Source organism: Dasypus novemcinctus, chromosome 27 (assembly GCF_030445035.2).
Source record: "Dasypus novemcinctus isolate mDasNov1 chromosome 27, mDasNov1.1.hap2, whole genome shotgun sequence".
NCBI classification, from domain to species: Eukaryota; Metazoa; Chordata; class Mammalia; order Cingulata; family Dasypodidae; genus Dasypus; species Dasypus novemcinctus.
The window spans coordinates 29,421,042-29,442,302 of NC_080699.1; the positions used below are offsets into that span (position 1 = coordinate 29,421,042).

Below are 21,261 nucleotides of genomic sequence, written 5' to 3' on the forward strand. Positions count from 1 at the left end.
CCAGTCTGAGACTTAAAAAGCCATGGAGAAGCTATTTGTGTTACCTGAGAACACATAATACGCATAGCAGATGCACATACTAAGTAGAAAAAAAACAGCAAGCAGTTTTTAGAGACACTTTATTGGCATGAACAGGGTGTTTATTTAAAAACACTACATACAGGCATTGGGTTGTTGAGGGCTTGAGTGATCAGGAACAACTTTGCTAGAATTCAGAAAAAGATTGGCTGTGGGAAAAAAAAAACAAGAAAAAGCAACATGAAGGTGACTTCAAATGGAAAATAATTCCATCAGTTGCAAGACTGTAAGAGTTATTTAATGTTTACACCCCTACAAGCACTTGGCCTTCAGAGGTTTCCCTTTTCATCACACACCTTGCCCATCAGATGCAGCTCTTGCCAACTAAGGATGTGGAGACAAGCCTAGGATAAAGGTTGAGTTTGATCTATAACTTAGACTTGCTTATCTACTTATATCTATAACCTCAAGAAACTAAAGAGAACTATTCAAGAACTCAAGAAAGGAGGAAAACTGAACATGAGATATCTACCAGGTTAGAGTCAGAGATTAGGGAAGGTTAGGGTGATGACATTTTTCAAACTTAAGACCATGAGGCACATCGAGGGTCTAGACTAGTGCTTGACACAGAAATGTTTGCAGAATGAATGAATGATCAGATGAATGAACACACCAGGTACTATTCAGATACATAGCACCAGTGACTAGATTAATTCACTGGGTTAGGAATTTTCCATTTACAGAAGGAGGTGAGAGTAAGCCGCCACCTTCATTTCCATATTAAATTGGGAAAGAGGAACCAAGATATACTCAATTGTGTCTAGCTTTTGCTTGCCTTATTCCTGGAAAGGTACAATTACACAGCTTTTCCCCTCTGATTTATGTCAGGTAGGTTCTTGGGTTCTGAGATAGGTGTATTCTCCTTTTTGATCTGTAGTTTTGGAGGCTTGAAATGGAGGAGAGGAAGTTATTTTCTTAGCCATTCACTTCTCTACACATTTCCCAGCATTTTCCTGCTTTGGAAAGTTCCTTTCCTACTAATATTTCTAGTTTTCACTTCTAAGGAGAAACCAGAAACTCAGAAAAGATTTAGTCCAGATATGTGGGTGTTTGGGGGGAGGGAGAAAGTAAAGATAATGCTTTTAAACCAACTGAAATTAAAGGGACAGGCACTGACAAAAGTATTTCCATACAAGGGTAGGTTCTCTGCTGTGAGATTTAGCTGACAGCCAGATTCAACAGGGCAAGGTGCTTATGGGGCCAGGTGAGTTGAGCAATCAAGTTCATGGCTGTTAAGTGGTAGGAAAGGGAAGATCTGACCCAGCCTGGCTTGGCCTGTAAGTGAACTGTGTTGAGGATGCAGTCATGGGAAATATCCAGCACCGAGACAATAGATGTGGTTTCTAAAGTAGTAGTAGCCCTTGGGAACTCTTCTGAGCCCTTTAATAAACAACAGCATGTCAGATAAAGCTTCCAGAGCAATGCAGATTTAGCCTGGGTCTTTTGTAGGAATATGGGGAAGAAATAGGGAGGAATGAGGATTTGAAGTTGGCTGGTGATCACAGTGCCTTATAGGTCTATAGTCATGATCAAGTCTACCAGGAAGAAGTTCAGTGTCAATTCAGGAGAAATAACTATGTATAAACCAACCAGAAAGGGAGAAACAATATGAGATTGACTCTTAAAGCACATTTCTAGCATCCACCAAGACACAAAATTATGATGCAGCTGTAGAGTGGGATTAAGACTAAGAGAAGATATTGAACATCTCAGGACAAGCAAGAGAGGCAAAGATTAGATAGAAATATAAGAATCAAAGCAGAAAGGAAGCAGCTGTGGTCTAAGTGGAAAGAGAACTGGACTGGGAATCAGAAGACTGGATTCCAGTTCTCCACTTACCAGCCATTATGATTTGGTATACCCACTTAACCTCAGAGAGTCTCAGTTTCTTCATTTGCAACAGGAATATTAATATTCGTGGGCTAGTTGTGGAGAAGAAGTAAGACAATGGAAATGAAAATGTTTTGTAAACTGCACAGCCCTAATGAAAGTATCAAGGATGAACAGAGTTGAGAAGTCGAAGAAAGAAGAATAGAGAAGAAAATAACTTGTAGAGGATAAATAAGAAAGAAAGAATGGGTACTATTCCGCTTCATTACAAATATTTCAGGAAGCATCAAATGAGTTGGGTTTGTTTAAAAAGGCAATCATACATACTACTTGATTACATGGCTGCGTGGTCTGCTGGAACCAAGAGGAAAGTTGAGTCGTGGTACGTAGCTTGCTTCTACTGCAAGCTCTGCCAATGACCAGTCATGAGACTGGGGAAAACCTCTCACTAATCCAGGCCTATTTCCCTTTCTAAAAAAACTAGAAAAATGATCTATATTCTCTCTCATTTCAGAGGGATTGTGTGGGAAAATTACCAATGAGAAGAACATTGAGTTTATTGAAAGTATTTTCTTCAATAAAATCTGAATCTTAAATATGTATTCAAGGACTTGTTTCAAGTACTTCTCCCAGAATGGAAAAAATGAAAAAAAAAAGAGCTTGTTGTGTCAGACCCAAAGCCAGTGGAGTGTGCTCTTTTCCCCCAAATATCCCCAAATTCAAGGTCAGCTCTGTCAATGAACCCCAGTGAGAAGTCACATCCATCCTCTTATATTCCTTAAAGCATCCTTCCCCTCTTCATCACTAGGATACAGGACAATCAATTAAAATACATGAGATATTAACTCAGATTTTTTCCAGTGTTCGCTTGCTTTCCCAAAATCTGGAGAGAAAAAAATCTGGGCATTACAGATTCATATATGGAATATTCAGAAGTCACCTCGCTCATCCCTCCTCTCTCATTTCGCTCATTTGCTCATCATCTATTTACAACTGAAAAGCATCTTTTTTAGTTTAAATATTCTTAGATGAACTCTCCTGGAGGATGTTCCAGATGTACAAATCTTAAAGGAAATTCTCAGGTCTATCTCGGTATCTACCCACCCTCATCTGTGTTTGTGAAAGTGCATGGTCGAAGCCAAGCTCAACTTGAAAATCTTTCCAGAAACCAAATTATCCCATCTGGGGAAATGAAAACTGGGCAGAACCTAAGGTTTACCTCAGCTCATTTCATCCTCTTAAGTTCTCATTCAGTTGAGCCCTGTCTGAGTCTCAGTTGCCTCCTGTAAAATGAGGAGTAATACTGTTCTACAGAAAGTTTGAGAGGAAGAACTTAGAAAGGTTAGTTACAACGCCTATAAGAAAAAAAAATGCCTCCCATCTATCCTCATGGTGGTATGTTCCTGGCAGAGCATATACAAATGTTATCCCAACAGGATCAGGAACATGTTTGATTTTTAAGAGCCACTTAAATTGCTATTAGTCCTTCCCAGATCCCCTGTCCTTGGCTTCTTAGAAAGATGAGGTCCATCCCAAGCTACAGTTTTATACTGGGGTCCCTAAGCCCTAGGACCTGGGGTCCCAGCCCTGGGGTATCCAGCTCCAGAGAGTGTTTTAGTCCATTTCTCACTGGAGAACCTAGAGGGGCATGCTTTGCTCTGATGTCATTGCCAAATGAGCCAGAAACTTGGAAACAGTAACTTCAAGGAATTCCAGTTCATTACACTCTTTGTCTTTACCACAACTAATCACTCCTGCTTCCTTCCATTAAGACATCCACTCTCTCGCAGCAATGAAGAATGAGTCAGTTCCAACCATGTAGGGGTGGAGGCAGGTGCTACCTCCCGCACATGTACAAAGTCATTTGGAGCACAAGGGAGAATTCCAGTTGGCATGGGAGCTGCAAGCTTGAAAGCAAGGGCAGAGTGAAGTTGAGGCCATGTGGAAATGTTGGCTTCTCACTTCTGGCAAAGCCTTATGATGTGCAGAGTTCTGATGGAGTTAGGAAGTCAGAGGTGAAAGCTCAGTGGTGGGTGGGTAGATAGATGAATGAATAGAAGGATGGATGCATGAAGAGAAGCAGTGTGGCCCCTGGGGCACCCTCCTGATGCTGTTGACATCACTGAGCCTGGGATGTCCTGTTCTTCAGTGTTCAGGCCACCTACCAATGATAAAACAAGTCACTGAAAATTCCCAGCCCACTTACTCCAGCCCAGCCCAGTCCAGTCCACCCCAAAGACTGACTAAAACTATGTCCTTACAAAAGCGGGGATGGATAATTGCTATATCATTGTCACCATGAGTAATGAGTTCAAGTTGTCCCACAGCTCAGGCCAAAGGAACCCACCTTTAGAAGAGCTTGACATCACACAGAGACATTTATGACATGGGCATCAATTTTAAGAAATATATCCTGAGGGTGGGATCCCTGGGTAGGGTAGAAATTTACCTAAGAGTCCAAAACTTAAAGCCACTTTATTTGTGGGAAACAGCAATGCTGTAAACCCTGCCACCCATATCACTTCCCTCTTCCCAAGTCCCTGTACATCACCTCAAGCCACACTCTCCATTCTATTCCTCAACCGGCACCACAGAGTTCTCTTTGTTCTCTGATGGGATGGCAAGGTAGTCAGACCTGCAGGACAGATGGGAGAAGAGAATCGGTGTGTTAGTACCCAGTGGTGGGAACACAAGGGAAGGAAGGAATGGCCCTGCATCAGGGATGTCTACAGAACAACTTGGCATTGTCTTCTGGCTCTATTTCCCAAGGGAAAACCAGAATGGCCCTTTCAGTGGATTAGAACAATGAGCTTATTTTTGTATTTGCATAGGAACACTCCCACCAGCAATATTTGAGTCTTCTCATTTATCCACATTGTCCTCAGGACTTAGTATTGTTAGACTATCATTGTGGACAAACTGAATGGTGTGAAATTATATATTATGGTTGCATTAAAGCAACTATCATTTCCCTGATTACGAGTAAAGGTGAACATCTTTTCCTGTACTTATAGGCTATTTGGGTTTCTTTTGTAATTTGAGTATTCATTTCCTTTGCCTGTTTTTCTTCTGTAATATCTCTCTTTTTCTCCTGGATTGTTCTTTGATGGTTTCATATTGAAAATACTTTCTCTCAGTCTTTTGTCTACCTCTAAACTTTGTAGAGTCTTGTATTGAACAATGAGTTTATCTATAATGTAATGAAAATTACCATTTTTCCCTTTTGTATTTTAAGATATGATCTCTATTTCAAGGTAATAAAGATATTCTGTTGTGTTCCCTTTATAGAATTTTGAAGTTTTGCACTTCACTTTGTCTTTAAATCTACTCACAAATTATTTTTGTTTATTGTGAGAGATGGGGAATCTAATTTTTTTTTCTATATTGATAAGGAATTGCCCCTATACCACTTATTAAACAGTTCATTCTTCTTTCAATTATTGCAATGCCATATATGTCACATATTATGTTTTATATGTACATGTTTGTATTTGGGGGCTTTATGTTCTGTTTGTCTATTTTGAATGCCTTTGTCTTATGTTGAAAGCTCTAAAAGAAATTTTCAAACCTAATATGGCAAGTACCACCAGCCACATTATCCAAACATCTTGTTTTTAATTTGAAGTGGTTTAGAAGGGGTTGGCACACTACTGTCCAAATGCTTAGTTCCAACCTGGTTTTGTGTGACCCATGAGCTCAGAATGGTTTTTATATGTTTTTGAGGATTAACTCATGTCCCCAACAAAAGGCATTTTCAGGTCCCAACTCCTGGTCCTGTAGGTGTAAAGCTATTTTTAAAAGCCCTTTGAAGATGTTATTAGTTAAGATGTGCCCAAACTTAATGAAGATGGGCCTTAATGCAATATGGCTTAAGTCCCTTATAAGCAAAGGAAATTAGACCTAGACAGAGAAAGCCATGGAAAGAAGCTAGAAGTCAATGAACTCAAAGGAGAAAGGAGAAGACATCACCATATGCAGTGCTATGTGACAGAAAAGTCAAGGAGCAAGGATCACTGACAACCATCCCCAGAACACCATAGTTTTCAGGAAGAGGGTATAGCTTTGCTGACATCTCAATTTTAGACTTCTCCTAGCCTCAAAACTGTGAGCCAATAATTTTCCATTGTTTAAGCCAATCCATTGTATAGTATTTGTTCTAGCAGCCAGAAAAGTAAGACACATATTTAAAGAGTTGTACGCCAACAAATAAAGAAAAAGAATATGCAACAGAGACCCTATGTAGTCCACAAAGCCTAACATAATTTACAATCTGTCCGTCCCTTAGTTTAAACTGTTCTCAGCTTTTTGGTCTTCCATGCACCATTTAAGATTAGCTCATCAAATTCCATGAAGGGGAGGCCCCACCCTGATCAAGAAGGTGGAATGAGATGCTTCAGGGATCCATCCTCCCCAGAAGCTTTGAAAAACCAGCACACACTGGCAGAAACATTTTTCTCAAAGCTCCAGAAAATAGTTAAAGACTGAAGTAATAGAGCAAGTGCTAAGTCAAGAAAAAGGCTAATTAAAAGCAGTAGTAGAATCTCATGACACACTGGCAATCCCCTCTGCCACCTCTTACCAGCTTAGTGTGGAGCTGGCCCATGCTCCCAGTGTGGATTCCTTGTCCAGGTTCTGGAGGGAGTGGAGTCACATCCTGGGAGCATGTATATCTAGTCTAATGGATTTGCTGTCCCAGAACTTACCCTGCATATAGGTAGCAGCTCACAGAACTTTCCTACAGAATGTTGTAGGAGAGCAGTCAAGCTGTGCTGCCCAGGGTAAGGAATTGCTGGCTGTAGAATATACAGTACAATGCTTGGAACCATGAGGCAACTGTTTCTTAAGGAAGAGGGTACATTCAGGACCATGTAAATGAGGGAATTCCTAGGGCTACACATGCATGTCCAAGACTAGACACATGCGCCAAAAGGATCAGAGAGGCCCCTATGCTTTGGCCTGGAGCTATTCTCTAAACTGATTGAACAGATAAGTTCTGAGGAAGAACCTTCACAAAGGTCAATCTGCAAAACTGGAAAGCTGTTTTCTCTTTTCCTTCTATTTCTCTTTTTGTTAGCTCTGAGTATTCAAGGAAATCTTTGTCATAACACTAGCTAGATAAAAGCTTGAGAAATAGAAACCTTGGAGTCTAAATCCAATGCTAACCCATTAAAATATCAAAATGTACAGGTTTCCAACAAAAGGTTACAAAATTTACAAAGAAACAGGAAGCAATAGCCCAGGCAAAGGAGATTAAAGCATCAGAAACCATCAGTGAGGAGGATCAGACCTGGAACATACCAGAAAATAATTTTTTTAAAAACAAACTCAAAGAGCTAAAGAAAAACATGGGTAAAGAGCTAGCAGAAAATGATAGATAAACACAAAGATAATATTGATAGAGGGATGGAAATCATTGAAAGGAGCCAAACAGCTGAAGACCACAGTAAGAGAAAAATTCCCTGGAGGAGTTCAACAGCATTTTGGAACTGGCAGAAGAAAAATCAGAGAACTTGAAGATAAGACAATTGAAATAATTTAGTCTGAGGATCAGAAAGAAAAAAGAATGAAGAAATGTGATCAGAGCCTGAGGAACATGTGGGACGTAGTCCAGCATACCAACATATGTATTGTGATAGTCCCAGAAAGAGAAGAAAGAGATAAAGGGACAGACAGAATATTTAAAGAAATAATGCCTGAAAACTCCCAAATTTAACAAAAAACATGAAAATACACATCCAAGATGCTCAACAAATGCCAGACGGGATAAACTCAAATAGATCCCACACCGTGACTTATCATAATCAAACTGTAATATGCCAAAGATAAAAAGAGAATTCTGCAAGCCACAAAAGAGAAACAATGTATCATGTACAAGGGAGCATCAATAAGATGAAGTGCTGATTTCTCATTGGAAACTAAGGAGGCAAGAAGGCAGTGGGATGACATATTTAAAGTGCTAAAAGTAAAACATTGCCAACTAGGAATTCTGTATTTGGCAAAACTGTCTTTGAAAAATTAGGGAGAGATTTTGTTTCCAGATTAACAAAAGCTGAAGGAGTTTGTTGCCACTTGATAAGCCCTACAGGAGAAGTCAAAAAGAGTTCTGCAGGTTGAAAGAAAGGGATAATAGACAATAGTTCAAAGCATGAAATGAAGATCTCCAGTGAGGATACTGACATGGGTAAATATAGATGCCAATTTGTAACTCCAACTTTTTACTTCCTACAGGATCTAAAAGGCATTTGTATAAAATGTAATGATAAATCAGGACTTCTGGGAAGATGGAGGATTAGAGAGGCAGAGGGATCACTTCTCTCCCAGAAAAATAGCTAGAGGATAGGCAGAAACTGGAGGGCTGTTTTGAGATTTAGGACACTAGGGAAAGGCAAGACACAACCCAGAAGAGAAAGGAGTCTCAGCTGGCTGGAAAAACCCTGTGAGTAAAGCTGCAGCATCAGCTGCTGGCACCCATTCCCCCATTCTTGGAGAAAATAACAGTCTGGGGACTGCAGCAGCTGGAGACTGCTGCAGCTGAAGACAGGGGGTTTCAGGGGTCCTATTCCCAAGAGAGGGGAGAGGAGGGACAAAGCCTACAGAAAATTCAGATTTTGGTCTGCAAATTTGGTCTGCTACATTGGAGGAGGTCACACATTTACAGGCCAGGTGGGGACATGAAATTGCCCTGAGGGCCCAAAGGGACCTAAAGATAATTTGCCTTCTCAGACACCCTCCTTACTGCCCTGGGTTGATTGCTGAGGAGGGGGGGAGGGAAGGTGTGGTCAGCCAAGGGAAGAGAGCAACTTGTGAGAAACTTTGTGAAGCTTGGCCCATCCTGAGGACATTGCTTCTGCTTCTCCCACCAGGGTGGGAATACAGTGACTCCATTCCCCTCTAGTATCTGGGGTCTAAGCTGAGAGGTTTCCCAAAGAGCACCATCATGCAAAGAAGGGAAACATAATAATAACTAAGAGAGGCAATCATGTGCATTACTGCCCCCCTCTCCAAGACTCTTGAAAACTGGCCTGCACCCATTACTGGGTCCTTAGCCCACTTAAGCAGGGACAAATCCTAAATATCTAGAACAAGTTGAACCAAGAATCAAGGAACAGTGGTAGCATACAGCTTCTTAACAGTAAATCCCTAGGGAAGAGAGAAATTGAACATCAGAGTAAATTTAGCATCATAATCAGATGTCTAGACATCAGAAGAAAATTAGAAGCCATATTAAGAAAAAAGAAGATATGACTCAGGCAAAGGAACAAATCAAACCTCCAGATGAGACACAGAACTTAAAACAACTAATCGGACGCGGACATGGCTCAACTGATAGAGCGTCTGCCTACCATATGGGAGGGTCCAGGATTTGATACCCAGGGCCTCCTGACCCATGTGGTGAGCTGGCCTATGCACAGAGCTGCCACGCACAGGGGTGCCCCATATGGGGGTGCCCCACATGCAAGGAGTGCACCCTGCAAGGAGAGCTGCACTGTGTGAAAAAAGTGCAGCCTGCCCAGGAGTGGCACTGCACACATGGAGAGCTGACACCACAAAATGATGCAACAAAAAAGAGATGCAGTTTCCCAGTGCAGTGAGGGTGCAGGCAGACAAAGAAGAACATACAGCAAGTGGACACAGAGCAGACAATGGGGTGGGGGAGAGGAGAGAAATAAAATAAATCTTAAAACAAAACAAAACAACTAATCACTGAGGTTCATACAAATCTCCTAAATCAAATCATGGGGTTGAAGGGCAACATGGCTAAAGAAATAAAAGACATTGCGAAGACACTGCATGAGCACAAGGAAAATTTTGAAACCTTGGATAGAAAAATAACAGACATAATGGGAATGAAAGGCACAATAAGTGAAATTTAGACTACAAGAGGCATACAACAGCAGATTTGAAATCATGGAAGAAATCAGTGACATAGAGGACAGAACAGCTGAGGCTGAAAAGATGGAAGAACATAGAAAATAATGGGAAATGGTGAACCTAGGCTCAGGGAGTTGAATAATAACATGAAGTGCACCAACATATGTGTTACAAGGCATTCCAGAAAGAGAAGAGAAGGGAAAAGGGGCAGAAAGTATTTAAAGAAACAAATGGCTGAAAATTTCCCAACTCTCATGAGAGACATGAATATACATGCCCAGGAACCATAGCAGATTCCAATTATAATAAATTCAAATAGACTTACCCAAAGACACATAGTATTCAGAATGCCAAATGACAAAGAGAAAGAGAAAATTCTGAAAGCAGCAGGGGAGGAGCGAAATATCACATATAAGGGATATCCAATAAAACTCAGCATGGATTTCTCTTCAGAAACCATGGAAGTGAGAAGGCAGTGGTATGATATAATTATGGTACTGAAAAAAAACCTGCCAGTGAAGAATTCTTTATCCAGCAAAACTGTCCTTCAAATATTGTGAGTTTAAAATAATCACAGATAAACAGAAACTAAGAGAGTTCATAAGGGAAGTGGGTGTGGCTCAACAAGTTGGGTGCCCATTTACCACAGGGGAGGTCCTGGGTTCAGGTCCTGGGGCCTCCTAAAAGAAGACAAGCAGATGCCGCCTTCTGCTGCAAAAGGCTCGGTACCACCTGCCACCTCAATGAGTTAAATGCCACTGCAATGAACAAATGCCACAAGTCAACAGATGCCGCAGCCCATGGAGAGTGTATGTGGCTCAGGCCATTGGACACTCGCTTCCCATCTGGGAGCTCCTGGGTTGGGTTCCTGGTGCCTCCTGGAGAAGGTGAGCAAACAATGAGCAGATAGATGAGAGAACCATCGGGGGATGGGAGGGAATAAGTAAAGAAAAATAAAGTAAATAAATAAATCTTTTTAAGAAAAAGAGAGGTTCATAAACAATTCAGCTTTACAGGAAATACTGAAGGGAGTTCTACAGCCAGAAGAGACAAGAAAGAAGTTTGGAGGAGAATGGAGAAGTGAAGACTATCTAAAAAGGTAACCAAAAGGATAAAAAGACAGACAAAAATAAGATATGGCATATGAAAGTGAAAGGATAAAATGGTTGAAGTAAGTAATGCCTTTACAGTAATAATATTGAATGTTAATGAATTAAACTCCCCAATCAAAAGACGCAGGCTGACAGAATGGATAAGAAAACATGAGCCATCTATATACTGTCTGCAGGAGACTCACCTTACACTCAAGTATGCAAGTAGACTGAAAATGAAAGTTGGAAAAATATATTTCACACAAATAGTAACCAAAAGAGAGCAGGGATAACTATACTGGTGTCATTAAAAAACAGACTTTAAATGCAAAAAAATGATAAGAAATGCAGAAGGTCTTTATATATTAAAATCCACCAGGAAGGAGTAACATCTGCAAATATTATGCACCTAATGGGGATGCCCCAAAATATATGAGGCAAACCCTAGCAAAATTGAGAGGAGAAATAGACATCTCTACAATAATAGTTGGAGACATCAACACACCACTCACATAATTATAACAGCTAGCCAGACGATCAACAAGGAAACAGAGAATTTGAACAATGCAATGAACGAGTTGGACCTGAAAGACATATGCAGAACATTATATCCCAAATCAATAAGGTACTCATTCTTCTCAAGTGTTCGTGATCTTCCTCTGGGTTAGACCACATATTGGGCCACAAAAGAACTCTCAATAAATTTAAGAACATTGAAATTGTACAAAGCACCTTTTTTGATCACACTGGAATGAAGCTGGACATCAACGATAGGTGGAAAAGGAGAAAACTCACAAATATATGGAGGCTAAACAACACCCTTCTAAACAGTCAGTGAGTCAAAGAATAAATTACAAGAGAAATTAGTAGATATCTCAAGATGAATGAAAATGAGAACACAACTTATGGGATATGGTGAAGGCAGTACTGAGAGGGAAATATATAGCCCTAAATACCTATATTAAAAAAAGGAAGAGCTAAAATCAAAGACCTAACTGAATACCTGGAGAAACAAGAAAAAGACCAGCAAACCAATCCCAAAGCAATCAGAAGGAAAGAAATAATGAAGATTAGAGCAAAAATAAATGAAATTGAGAACAACAACAACAACAACAATAGAGGAAATTAACAAAACTAAAAGCTGGTTCTTTGAGACGATCAATAAAGTAGACAAACCCTTAACTAAACTAATAAAGGGAAAAAGAGAGAAGATGCAAATAAAATCAGAAATGAAAGGGGGGACATTACAACTGACCCCCTGGAAATAAAAAGGATCAAAAGAGGCTATTATGAGTATGCCAACAAATTAGATAATCTAGATGAAATGGACAAATTCCTAGAAAGGCGCAACCTATATTGACTCTACAAGAAATACAGGAACTCAGCAAACCAATTATATTTAAAGAGATTGAAATGGTCTTCAAAAACCTTCCAACAAACAGAAGTCCAGGACCAGATGGCTTCACAGGTGAATTCTACCAAACATTTAGAGAAGAATTAATACCAACCCTGTTTAAACTTCTCCAAAACACTGAAAAGGAGGGAAAATTATCCAACACATTTTATGAAGCCAACATCACTCTAATACCCAAGCCAGGTAAATATTACAAGGAAAGAAAATTATAGACCAATCTCTCTAATGAACATAGATGTAAAAACTCCCAACAAAATATTTGCAAATTGAATCCTACAGCATATTAAAAGAATTATGCACCATGATCAAGTGAGTTTTATTCTTGGTATGCAAGGGTGGTTCCATGTAAGAAAAGCAATTTGTGTAGTACATCCATTAACAAATTGAAGGGAAAAATCCACATGATCATCTCAATTGATGGAGAAAAAGCATTTGACAAAACCCAGCAATCTTTCTTGATAAAAACACTTCAAAAGCTAGTTATAGAAGGAAAGTTCCTCAACATAATAAACAGCATGTATGGAAACTCCAGAGCCAACATCATACTCAATTGAAAGAATTTGAAAGCTTTCCCCCTAAGATCAGGAAGAAGATAAGAATGTCCACTGTCACCACTGTTATTCAACATTGTGATAGAAGTTCTAGCTAGAGTAATTAAGCAAGAAAATAAAAATAAAGGAATCCTAATTGGAAAATTGGAGGTAAAACTCTCACTAGTCACAGATGACATGATCCTATATTTAGAAAATCCTGAAATATCTGCAACAAAGGTATTAGAGCTAATAAATGAGTTTAGCAAATTGGTAGGATATAAGATCAACATGCAAAAATTCTTAGTGGTTCTGTATACTAGTAATGAACAAGCTGAGGAGGAAATCAAGAAAAAAATTTCATTTACATTGACAACAAAAGGACTCAAATATCTAGGAATTAATTCAACCAGGAATGTAAAGGATCTGTATTGAGAAAACTACAAAACACTACTAAAAGAAATCAAAGAAGATCTAAACAAATGGAAGGACATTCTGTTTTCATGGTTTGGAAGACTAAACATCATGAAGATGTCTATTCTACCAAAACTGATTTTATAGAGTCAATGCAATACCAACCAAAATTCCAACAGCCTGCTTTATAGAAACAGAAAAGTCAATTACCAAATTTATTTGGAAGGAAAAGGGTCCCAAATAGCCAAAAATATCCTAAAAAGGAAGAGCAAAGTTGGAAGACTCATATTTCCTGACATTGAAGTGTATTAGAAAGCTACAGTGGTTAAAACAGCATGGTATTGGCATAAAGACAGACACATTGATCAATCAAATTAAGAGTTCAGAAATAGACCCGAACCTCTATGGTCAACTGGTTTTTGATAAGCCTACCAAGTCCACTTTTCTGAGACAGAACAGTCTCTTCAACAAATGGTGCTGGGTGAACTGGATATCCATAAGCAAAAGAATGAAAGAGGACCCCTATCTCACTCCCTATATAAGAATTAACTCAAAATGGATAAAAAACCTAAATATAAAAGCCAGGACCATAAAACTCCTAGAGGATAATGTAGGGAAACATTTATAACACCTTATAAGTGGGTGGGGGGTCTCTTAAACCTTAAACTCAAGGTACGAGCAACAAAAGAAAAAATAGATAAATGGAACCTCCTCAGAATTAGATATTTCTGCACCTCAAAGGTAAAGAGGATAAAAAGGTAGCCTACTCAATGGGAGAATATACTTGGAAATCACACATCTGACAAAGGTCTAATATGCATGGTATATAAAGAGATCCTACAACTCAATGATTGAAATAACAAATGACTTAATTAAAAAATGGGCAGAAGACCTGAAAAGACATTTTTCTAAAGAAGAAATACAAATAATAATAATAATTTAAAAACACATGAAAAAATGTTTGACATCACTGACTATTAGGGAAATGCAAATCAATGTTATAATGAGATATTATTTCACACCACTAGAATCGCCACTAGTTAAAACAAAACAACAACAGTAAATTACAAGTGTTGGAGAGGATGTGGAGAGACAGAAATGCTTATTCACTGTTGATGGGAATATAGAATGGTACAATCACTGTTTCGCAGTTCCTAAGGAAGTTAAATATAGATCTGCCATGTGACCTGGGAATACCACTACTAATTATATACCCAGGAGACCAGAGAGCAGTGACATGAACAGACATCTGCACATCGATGTCCATAGTGGCATTATTTACAATTGTCAAAAGATGGAAACAACCCAGGTGTCCATCAACTGCGAATGGATAAACAAACTGAGGTATACACACATGAAGGAATATTCTTATTCAGCTGTAAGAAGAAATGAAGTTATGAAGGATATGACAACATGGATGAACCTGGAGGATATTATGTGGAGTGGTGCAAGCCAGAAACAAGAGGAAAAAAATACAATATGATTTCACTATTATGAACTAAATATATTATAATCCATCTTTTCCTATCTTTGTGCTGCATAAGTTCCTCATATCCATCTTCTGCTTGCATGTATCTAATATTCTTTGAGCCAATCCACTGAGTTTTAAATTCTAAAAAATTGGGTCCCTTCAGAATGGTTTTTTAATTGCTTCTACAAGACTATAAATGAAATATGAAAAATTCACTAATGTTTTCATGAATTTCTTAGCTTAGGGGTTCTAGATCACATAGAGTATAAATTTAAGTCCCAAATATTGTGAGAACAGGCTTGTCGTTAAGAATTCTCAAGAATCTTTTGTTTTTTTACTCGTGCAGAACCAGGCCAAAGTAGATAGGTTTCCTTGGCTTTTCCCTGAGTTGGTGGGCTGATTGTTTTTTGTTCTTCTTTTTGCCTGAGTTATAGCCCTCTGAGTATCTTGGCTCTCCTAGAGTCTCTATTCCTGCTGTTCCTTATACAGACCCAAGAATGTCCACAATCCATCCAGGCATGGGCATTTAAAACCCAAGTATGTAGATCATCAGAAATGACAACCTCCCCCAGCAGAGGACTTCCTTCTATCCTCATATTTGGTCAGTTGTGTGATTTTATTTTTTTACTTCCTTGGTATCATAGACTTCATGTGAAATTATGTTTTATGTATTTTATCAAGCGTTTCTAGGTGGTAATAGTCTAGGGTTTTTAGGTTATCTCCCCAGCAATACTGCTAACATTGTACATCTGAGAGGGTTCGATCTTTCCTATGCCCAAATAATAGGCCCAGTGGGCCTCAGGGACCCCCAAAGCCCATCATTCTCACATGTGCTCCTGGGGTGGCCAGGACCTTGGTGACAATGGCCAAGCCTCAAGCCAGTCCCTGGGGGGTGAGAACTCCGACTCTTGGTATCCAATTGCTGCCAAGATGGGGGTTGGGTACGGGGGTGGGGGAGGAGGACCATGTCCCTTGGTGTTCTTCAGCTAATAAAGGGCAGGGCTCAGGTGGCCTGTTGAGATCCATGGTGCCGAGTAAACTGCTGAATACGGTAGAAAACCGTTGAGCTTAGGAATAGAGGATTTGGGTTTAAATTCCAGCCTCTCCTCTCACTTCCAGTTTGGCCTTGGGCAAGCCACTCAATCTCTCTGAGCCTGCCTCAGCATCAATAAAATGGTTATGATAATGCTAATTTCATGGTGTGGTGACTGAGTGCAGGTCCAAAGCCAGCAGGCCTAAACTCCAACCTTATAACAGCGTTGGACAAACTCTCCCAGACTCAGTTTCCTCATCTATAAAATGGGTATAGTCATGGTGCTTACCTCACAAGTTGGTGTGAGGAAGAAGGTAGAGGGTGTGTGTAGTTGCTTAGCACCTCAGTGGTGAGAACAAGCACTCCAAAGTTCTTCGTTATCATTATTACCAGGCATCTTTGACTTACGCATTTTCTTGGGCCACCTCTTCAGCCTTTGAGACCTTCCTGTAGCAATATATCATCTCAATGAGCAGCCACAAGGTGAGAAAGACCAGGAGGATGTACATCATGATTTCTGAGACCACGGAGGTGAAGTCCTCTCCAGCTACAGGGGGGAGAATAAGTCTCAGAGTGAGCATGTCCAACACACTCTAGCTGTCTTCAGGGACAGCAGACAAATGGGGCCTGATTTTAAGGTATGGCTTAAAGCATTGGGTCTAAAGGAAATCCAAAAGGTGTCACAGGAGCTTCATATCATCTGACTCTCTTGCTGTCAGCTTTCCCACTAAATTTCATCAGATGCTCTTAAGAAAGGGATGAGGAAGAGGGATGGGTAAAAGAAGTTGAGCCACAGAAGAAACTCAAATCAGTGCCTTGTAATTATAGTTGGCGCCCCACGTTACTACTTACTGGTGTGTGAATAGTCATTTCTCTTATTCGAGACTCAGCTTCTTAATCTGTCAAATGAGAATAATAATTCCCACCGGGCAGAGTTGCAGATACTGTGGATTTTACATTACTTAATGTATTTAAGAATATCCTGTGAGAGTTGTAAAAGTCTACAAAGATGTAAATGGAGTGGGCTTCATCATCCCAGAATCCTCAGGATTGGGGAATGAACGATGGGCTAGAGTAGACTTACTGTTATTCTACTATAGACTTATTGTTATTCTAGCAATGGAAGAACTTTTATCATTGGTGTGGAGGCAGTGGCCCCTGGAAGTTCTGGAGGGAGGGAGAGGGAACAAAAGATGCAATATGGGGGCATTTTCGGAACACTGGAACAGTCCTGAATGACATTGCAATGACAGATCCAGGCCAATATATATCTTGTCATAACTTACAAAATTGTGCAGGAGAGAGTTTAAACTATAATGTAAAATATAATACACACTTAGTGGCAATGCTCCAATTTGTGTTCATCAATTGTAACAAATGTACCACACTAATGAAGGATGTTATTAATGTGGGAAAGTGCGGCATATGGGAATCCCCTACATTTTTTATGTAACATTTATGTAACCTAAGTATCTTTAAAAAATAAAGTATATATTTTTTAAAAAGATGTAAAGAACATGCCTTAGTTCAACCACCTACATCATCTGAGTCTACAAACGTGGTGGAGGGTGACGTCTCTGGGGAAAGGGCATTGGAAAATGCCTGCAGAGTCAACACAGTCTGACCACCCAGTGATTTGGGCATGTTTTCTATGAGGCTAGATTAAAACAGTACAGCTCATGAACAAGGACTTTCCCAGTTCATCTTCCATCCAGATCAGAAGACAAGGACCATATTCATCCCAAACCCAAATAGAAATGAATGTTGGAGGATCCAGTGCACTAACCAGGCTGTCCATAGTGTTCTTCTGAAACACAAGACTGATCCTGCCCCTTCCCTGCCTACAACCCTTCAGCATTCCATGCTGCCCTCAGGGTAGAGCCCAAACTCCATGACTATGATATACAAGGCCCCTCACAACCCAGCCTTTCCCACCTCATTTCCATTTGGTTGACCAGCAAAACTTTTCATTCTTCTCACACATATACACTGTGGTCTTTTGGAATCTGTGGACATTGCTGCTTCCAGTTTCTTCTTTTTAGATTGCATCTTATACCCCACTGCTCCCTTGGTCTCAACATTCTCTCCTGCATTTCCATCTCCCTATCATTCTTCTAGACTCTACTGAAGAGTCCCTTCCTTTGTGAAACCTTCCTGTGTTTATGTCTCTTCTCTGTGTGCTCATTGAGAACACATCGTATTTATTTCTGAATTATCAGCCTATAGTCTACTCCTGGAATATAAATATTTGTTGAATGAATAATATGAACATTGGCCTTCTTTGTTTCATGACTGTAGTAGTCAGCCAGAGGGGTGCTAATGCGAAATACCAGAAATCTGCTGGGCAATATAAAGGGTATTTATTTGGGGTAGGAGCTTACAGATACCAGGCCATAAGGCATAAGTTACTTCCCTCATCGAAGTCTATTTCCATGTTTTGGAGCAAGATGGCTCCTGACATCTGTGAGGGTTCAGGCTTCCTGGGTTCCTCTGGGCTCAGCTCCTCTGGTTCCTCCACAAGGTCAGCTGTAGATTATTAGGTGAATGGCTCTGTCTCTTTCCCCGGGGCTCCAGCTTAAGACTTCAGCATCAAACTCCAATATCAAAACTCCAACATCAGAAAACCCGCAACTCTGTCCTTTGCCATGCCTTTTATCTGTGAGTTCCCACCCTTTGGTGGGTAGGGACTCAATGCCCTAATGATGTGGCCCAATTAAAGCCCTAATCATAACTCAATCAGGCCCAGGTACAGATCAGATTACAAACACAATCCAGTATCTATTTTTGGAATCCTAACCATATCAAACTGCTACAATGACCAACAAAAAAATGGCAATTAAAAGATGATATGTTCAAAATGTCCTGATTCTACTCCTTCCTAGGAGGAGGAGAAGGACGGTAGGTTGGAGCTTGCCCTCCCCTCATCAGCTCCTATTAACAAATCATCTTCGTGGTCCTCAGTTATCCATAGAGCCCAAGTCATCCCCAAGGGTTTCTGCATTAAAAGTACCACACAGATAGCAGATGTGGCTCAGTGGTTGAATGCTGGCTTCCCACATATGTGGTCTCAGGTTCAATCCTCAGTCCTGGTACCTTAAAAAAAAAAATGTCCAGCACAGCCACCCCTGACCTTCAGCTCATAGAAGCAGTCCAAGGGCTCCAGGATCACTCATGATTCCTAACTGGACTGGAGATCCCAGATGCAGCTTAGGGCTCAGGAGAAAGGCCCCACAACTATGGGCTTGCTACGTCTAATACTACATTTGTGATGTGTTTGCTTTACAGCATGCCATCTCTTTAAAAATGCAATAGCCCATAAGTAGTGACACAGGAAGCTCTACTTTTTTTCCAGTCATCTCTAGGTAAAGAGGCCTCCAATTTCTGTCTTAGGCCAGGAGGTGAGAGTTTAACCTGATGTAGGCTCGGAAAGAGAGAACCAGGGGAGAAGCTCTGGAACCATATGAATGGAGAGGAGGTGGTGTGTCATGGCGGAGGGTATAGCCCTGAAGCTAGTGAGAAGAGTGTGACAGTGGGAATGGAGCAAGGACATGATGCATGGAAATACTGCTAGTCCAATAGGCCAAAGATTTGGATTCTCAACCCTCTTCTGGTGCTAATTTGCAAGCTCCTCGCTCTTCCAGAATTCTGTTCTCCCATCCACAAAATAAGCTGCACCCTCAGTCACCTGGGGAGTCATTTCAGCTTGCACATGCCTCACCCCAAACCTGCTGGACTCATACCTGCAAGGGGGATGCAGTGGTGTCTACATTAGTGAGAAGCCCCCTGAGTGATTCTGATGCACTCTTTTTTTCAGAACCGCTGGATTCAATGATATCTAAGCTTCCTTCCAGCGCTTAAACCCCAAGAGTCTATGTCTCTCTGATAACAAACTTGTTTTTCTTCTTTTCTTACCCAAGGCTTGCACTGGTGCCTGGCAGGCAGAATGGCTCAGCTCTGTCACACTTTCCACGGCTGCTCACCAGGGTCTCTGGAGGCGTAAGCCTGAGAGAGAGCAGGAGGTGGAGAGAGGCCCCTTCCTACTGTGGGGCAGTTCCCAACTGACAGTTCCCAATGGTGGCCAGGAGAGGGCGCCAAGCTCCCTTCCCCCAGGGAGGAGAGGAGCGTAAACAAAGAGGATAATGGACTTTCTGAACAGAAAGGTACCTTTGAGAGCTTACAAGCAGGCCCTTGATTTTACATGAAAGGAAACAGGCTCAGAAAAGGAAGTGACTCATCAGGTCGAGATTCGCGTGGCCCGTGAGTCCCATTTGAGGCATGCTGTCTTAAATCTCTTTCTCTGTTGTCCTTTCTTGAGCTTGTTCCATGATTTTTATCACAATAGCTTATGATGAAAAAGAAATACACTTGTGGATTGGAAGTCGGGCTCCCTAGCCTCCATTCTACAGAAAGGACACTGCTCTTCTTAGACTTGACCTCTTCCCTCACGCCCCACACCGTAACCTGCTAACCCTCCTGAATCTTGCGGGTAGTGAAAATGCTAAGAAAGTGTTGGAAACAGATTGTCTGAGAAAGTCTAAATCCCTGGGCTGATTATTTAGCCTGGATGAGAAAACACACAGGGAGATGCAGCTATCGCTCTCCTGACACGTGAAGGAGGACATCTTTGAGCGGGTAGGGGCAATAGTCCTGAGTCCCAAGAGCGCTGTGCAAGTTCCCTCTACACCCACCCCCAAGACTCTCAGACAGATTGCAACAGAAAGATTTGAGTTAGATTGCCAAAAGGACTTCCCACTCTAACAAGAAACTAGTTGTGGGAGTCTGAAAGTTTTAAGCCAAAGACTAGAGCGCTATCAATTTGTCCCCCTCTCCCAGAGAAGAATAAGATTATGTAATGAGAGAGGCCACAGGTGGGAGGGGTTGTGTGTGTGATTATTGTGGAGGAAGATAAAAGATTGTTAGACTTTGGTTTCCAGTAGTGATTCTCGACTGTGGCCCCCGGCCAGCAGCGTCAACATCATCAGGGAATTTGCTAGACATGCAAATTCCCAGGCTCCACCCCCGCCTTAAGGAATCAGAAAGTCTGGGTTTTAAGAAGCCCTGCAGGGAAGCGGACTTTGGCCCAGTGGTTAGGGCGTCCGTCTACCACATGGGAGGTCCGCGGTTCAAGCCCCGGGCCTCCTTGACCCGTGTGGAGCTGGCCCATGCGCAGTGCTGATGCGCGCAGGGAGTGCCATGCCACGCAGGGGTGTCCCCCGCGTAGGGGAGCCCCACGCGCAAGGAGTGCACCCATAAGGAGAGCCGCCCAGCGCGAAGGAGGGAGCAGCCTGCCGAAGAATGGTGCCGCCCACACTTCCCGAGCCGCCGCTGACAACAACAGAAGCGGACAAAGAAAAAAGACGCAACAAAAAAGACACAGGAAAAAGACAGACCTCCGGGGGAGGGGAGGGGAATTAAATAAATAAATAAAAATAATTAAAAAAAAAAAAAAGAAGCCCTGCAGGAGATTTTGAGGCTTATTCAAGTTTAGCATCCACTGGTTTTAAGGCTTACAGACAATTTCATGAGAA

General features: G+C 41.1%; 2 protein-coding genes across 4 annotated transcripts in view; one reads left to right on the forward strand and one right to left on the reverse strand.

Moving 5' to 3' along the window:
* Positions 1 to 21,185, forward strand: part of GRAMD1B (GRAM domain containing 1B) — a 200,836-nt gene extending 179,651 nt beyond the window's left edge. Inside the window, exon 21 of the mRNA XM_071212386.1 lies at positions 15,135 to 21,185. The gene's annotated coding sequence lies outside the window, so the exon portion shown is untranslated. The remainder of the gene's footprint in view (positions 1 to 15,134) is intronic.
* The window catches only part of SCN3B (sodium voltage-gated channel beta subunit 3), a 31,981-nt gene continuing 10,825 nt past the window's right edge, over positions 106 to 21,261 (reverse strand). For all 3 annotated transcript variants that reach the window (XM_071212389.1, XM_004459543.4, XM_071212388.1), the window contains exons 4-6: positions 16,142 to 16,280; positions 4,460 to 4,543; positions 106 to 4,069 (exon numbers count right to left, since the gene is read on the reverse strand). In XM_071212389.1, coding sequence (XP_071068490.1) covers positions 4,480 to 4,543; positions 16,142 to 16,280 — 203 coding nt within the window. In that variant the 3' untranslated portion in view covers positions 106 to 4,069; positions 4,460 to 4,479. The remainder of the gene's footprint in view (positions 4,070 to 4,459; positions 4,544 to 16,141; positions 16,281 to 21,261) is intronic.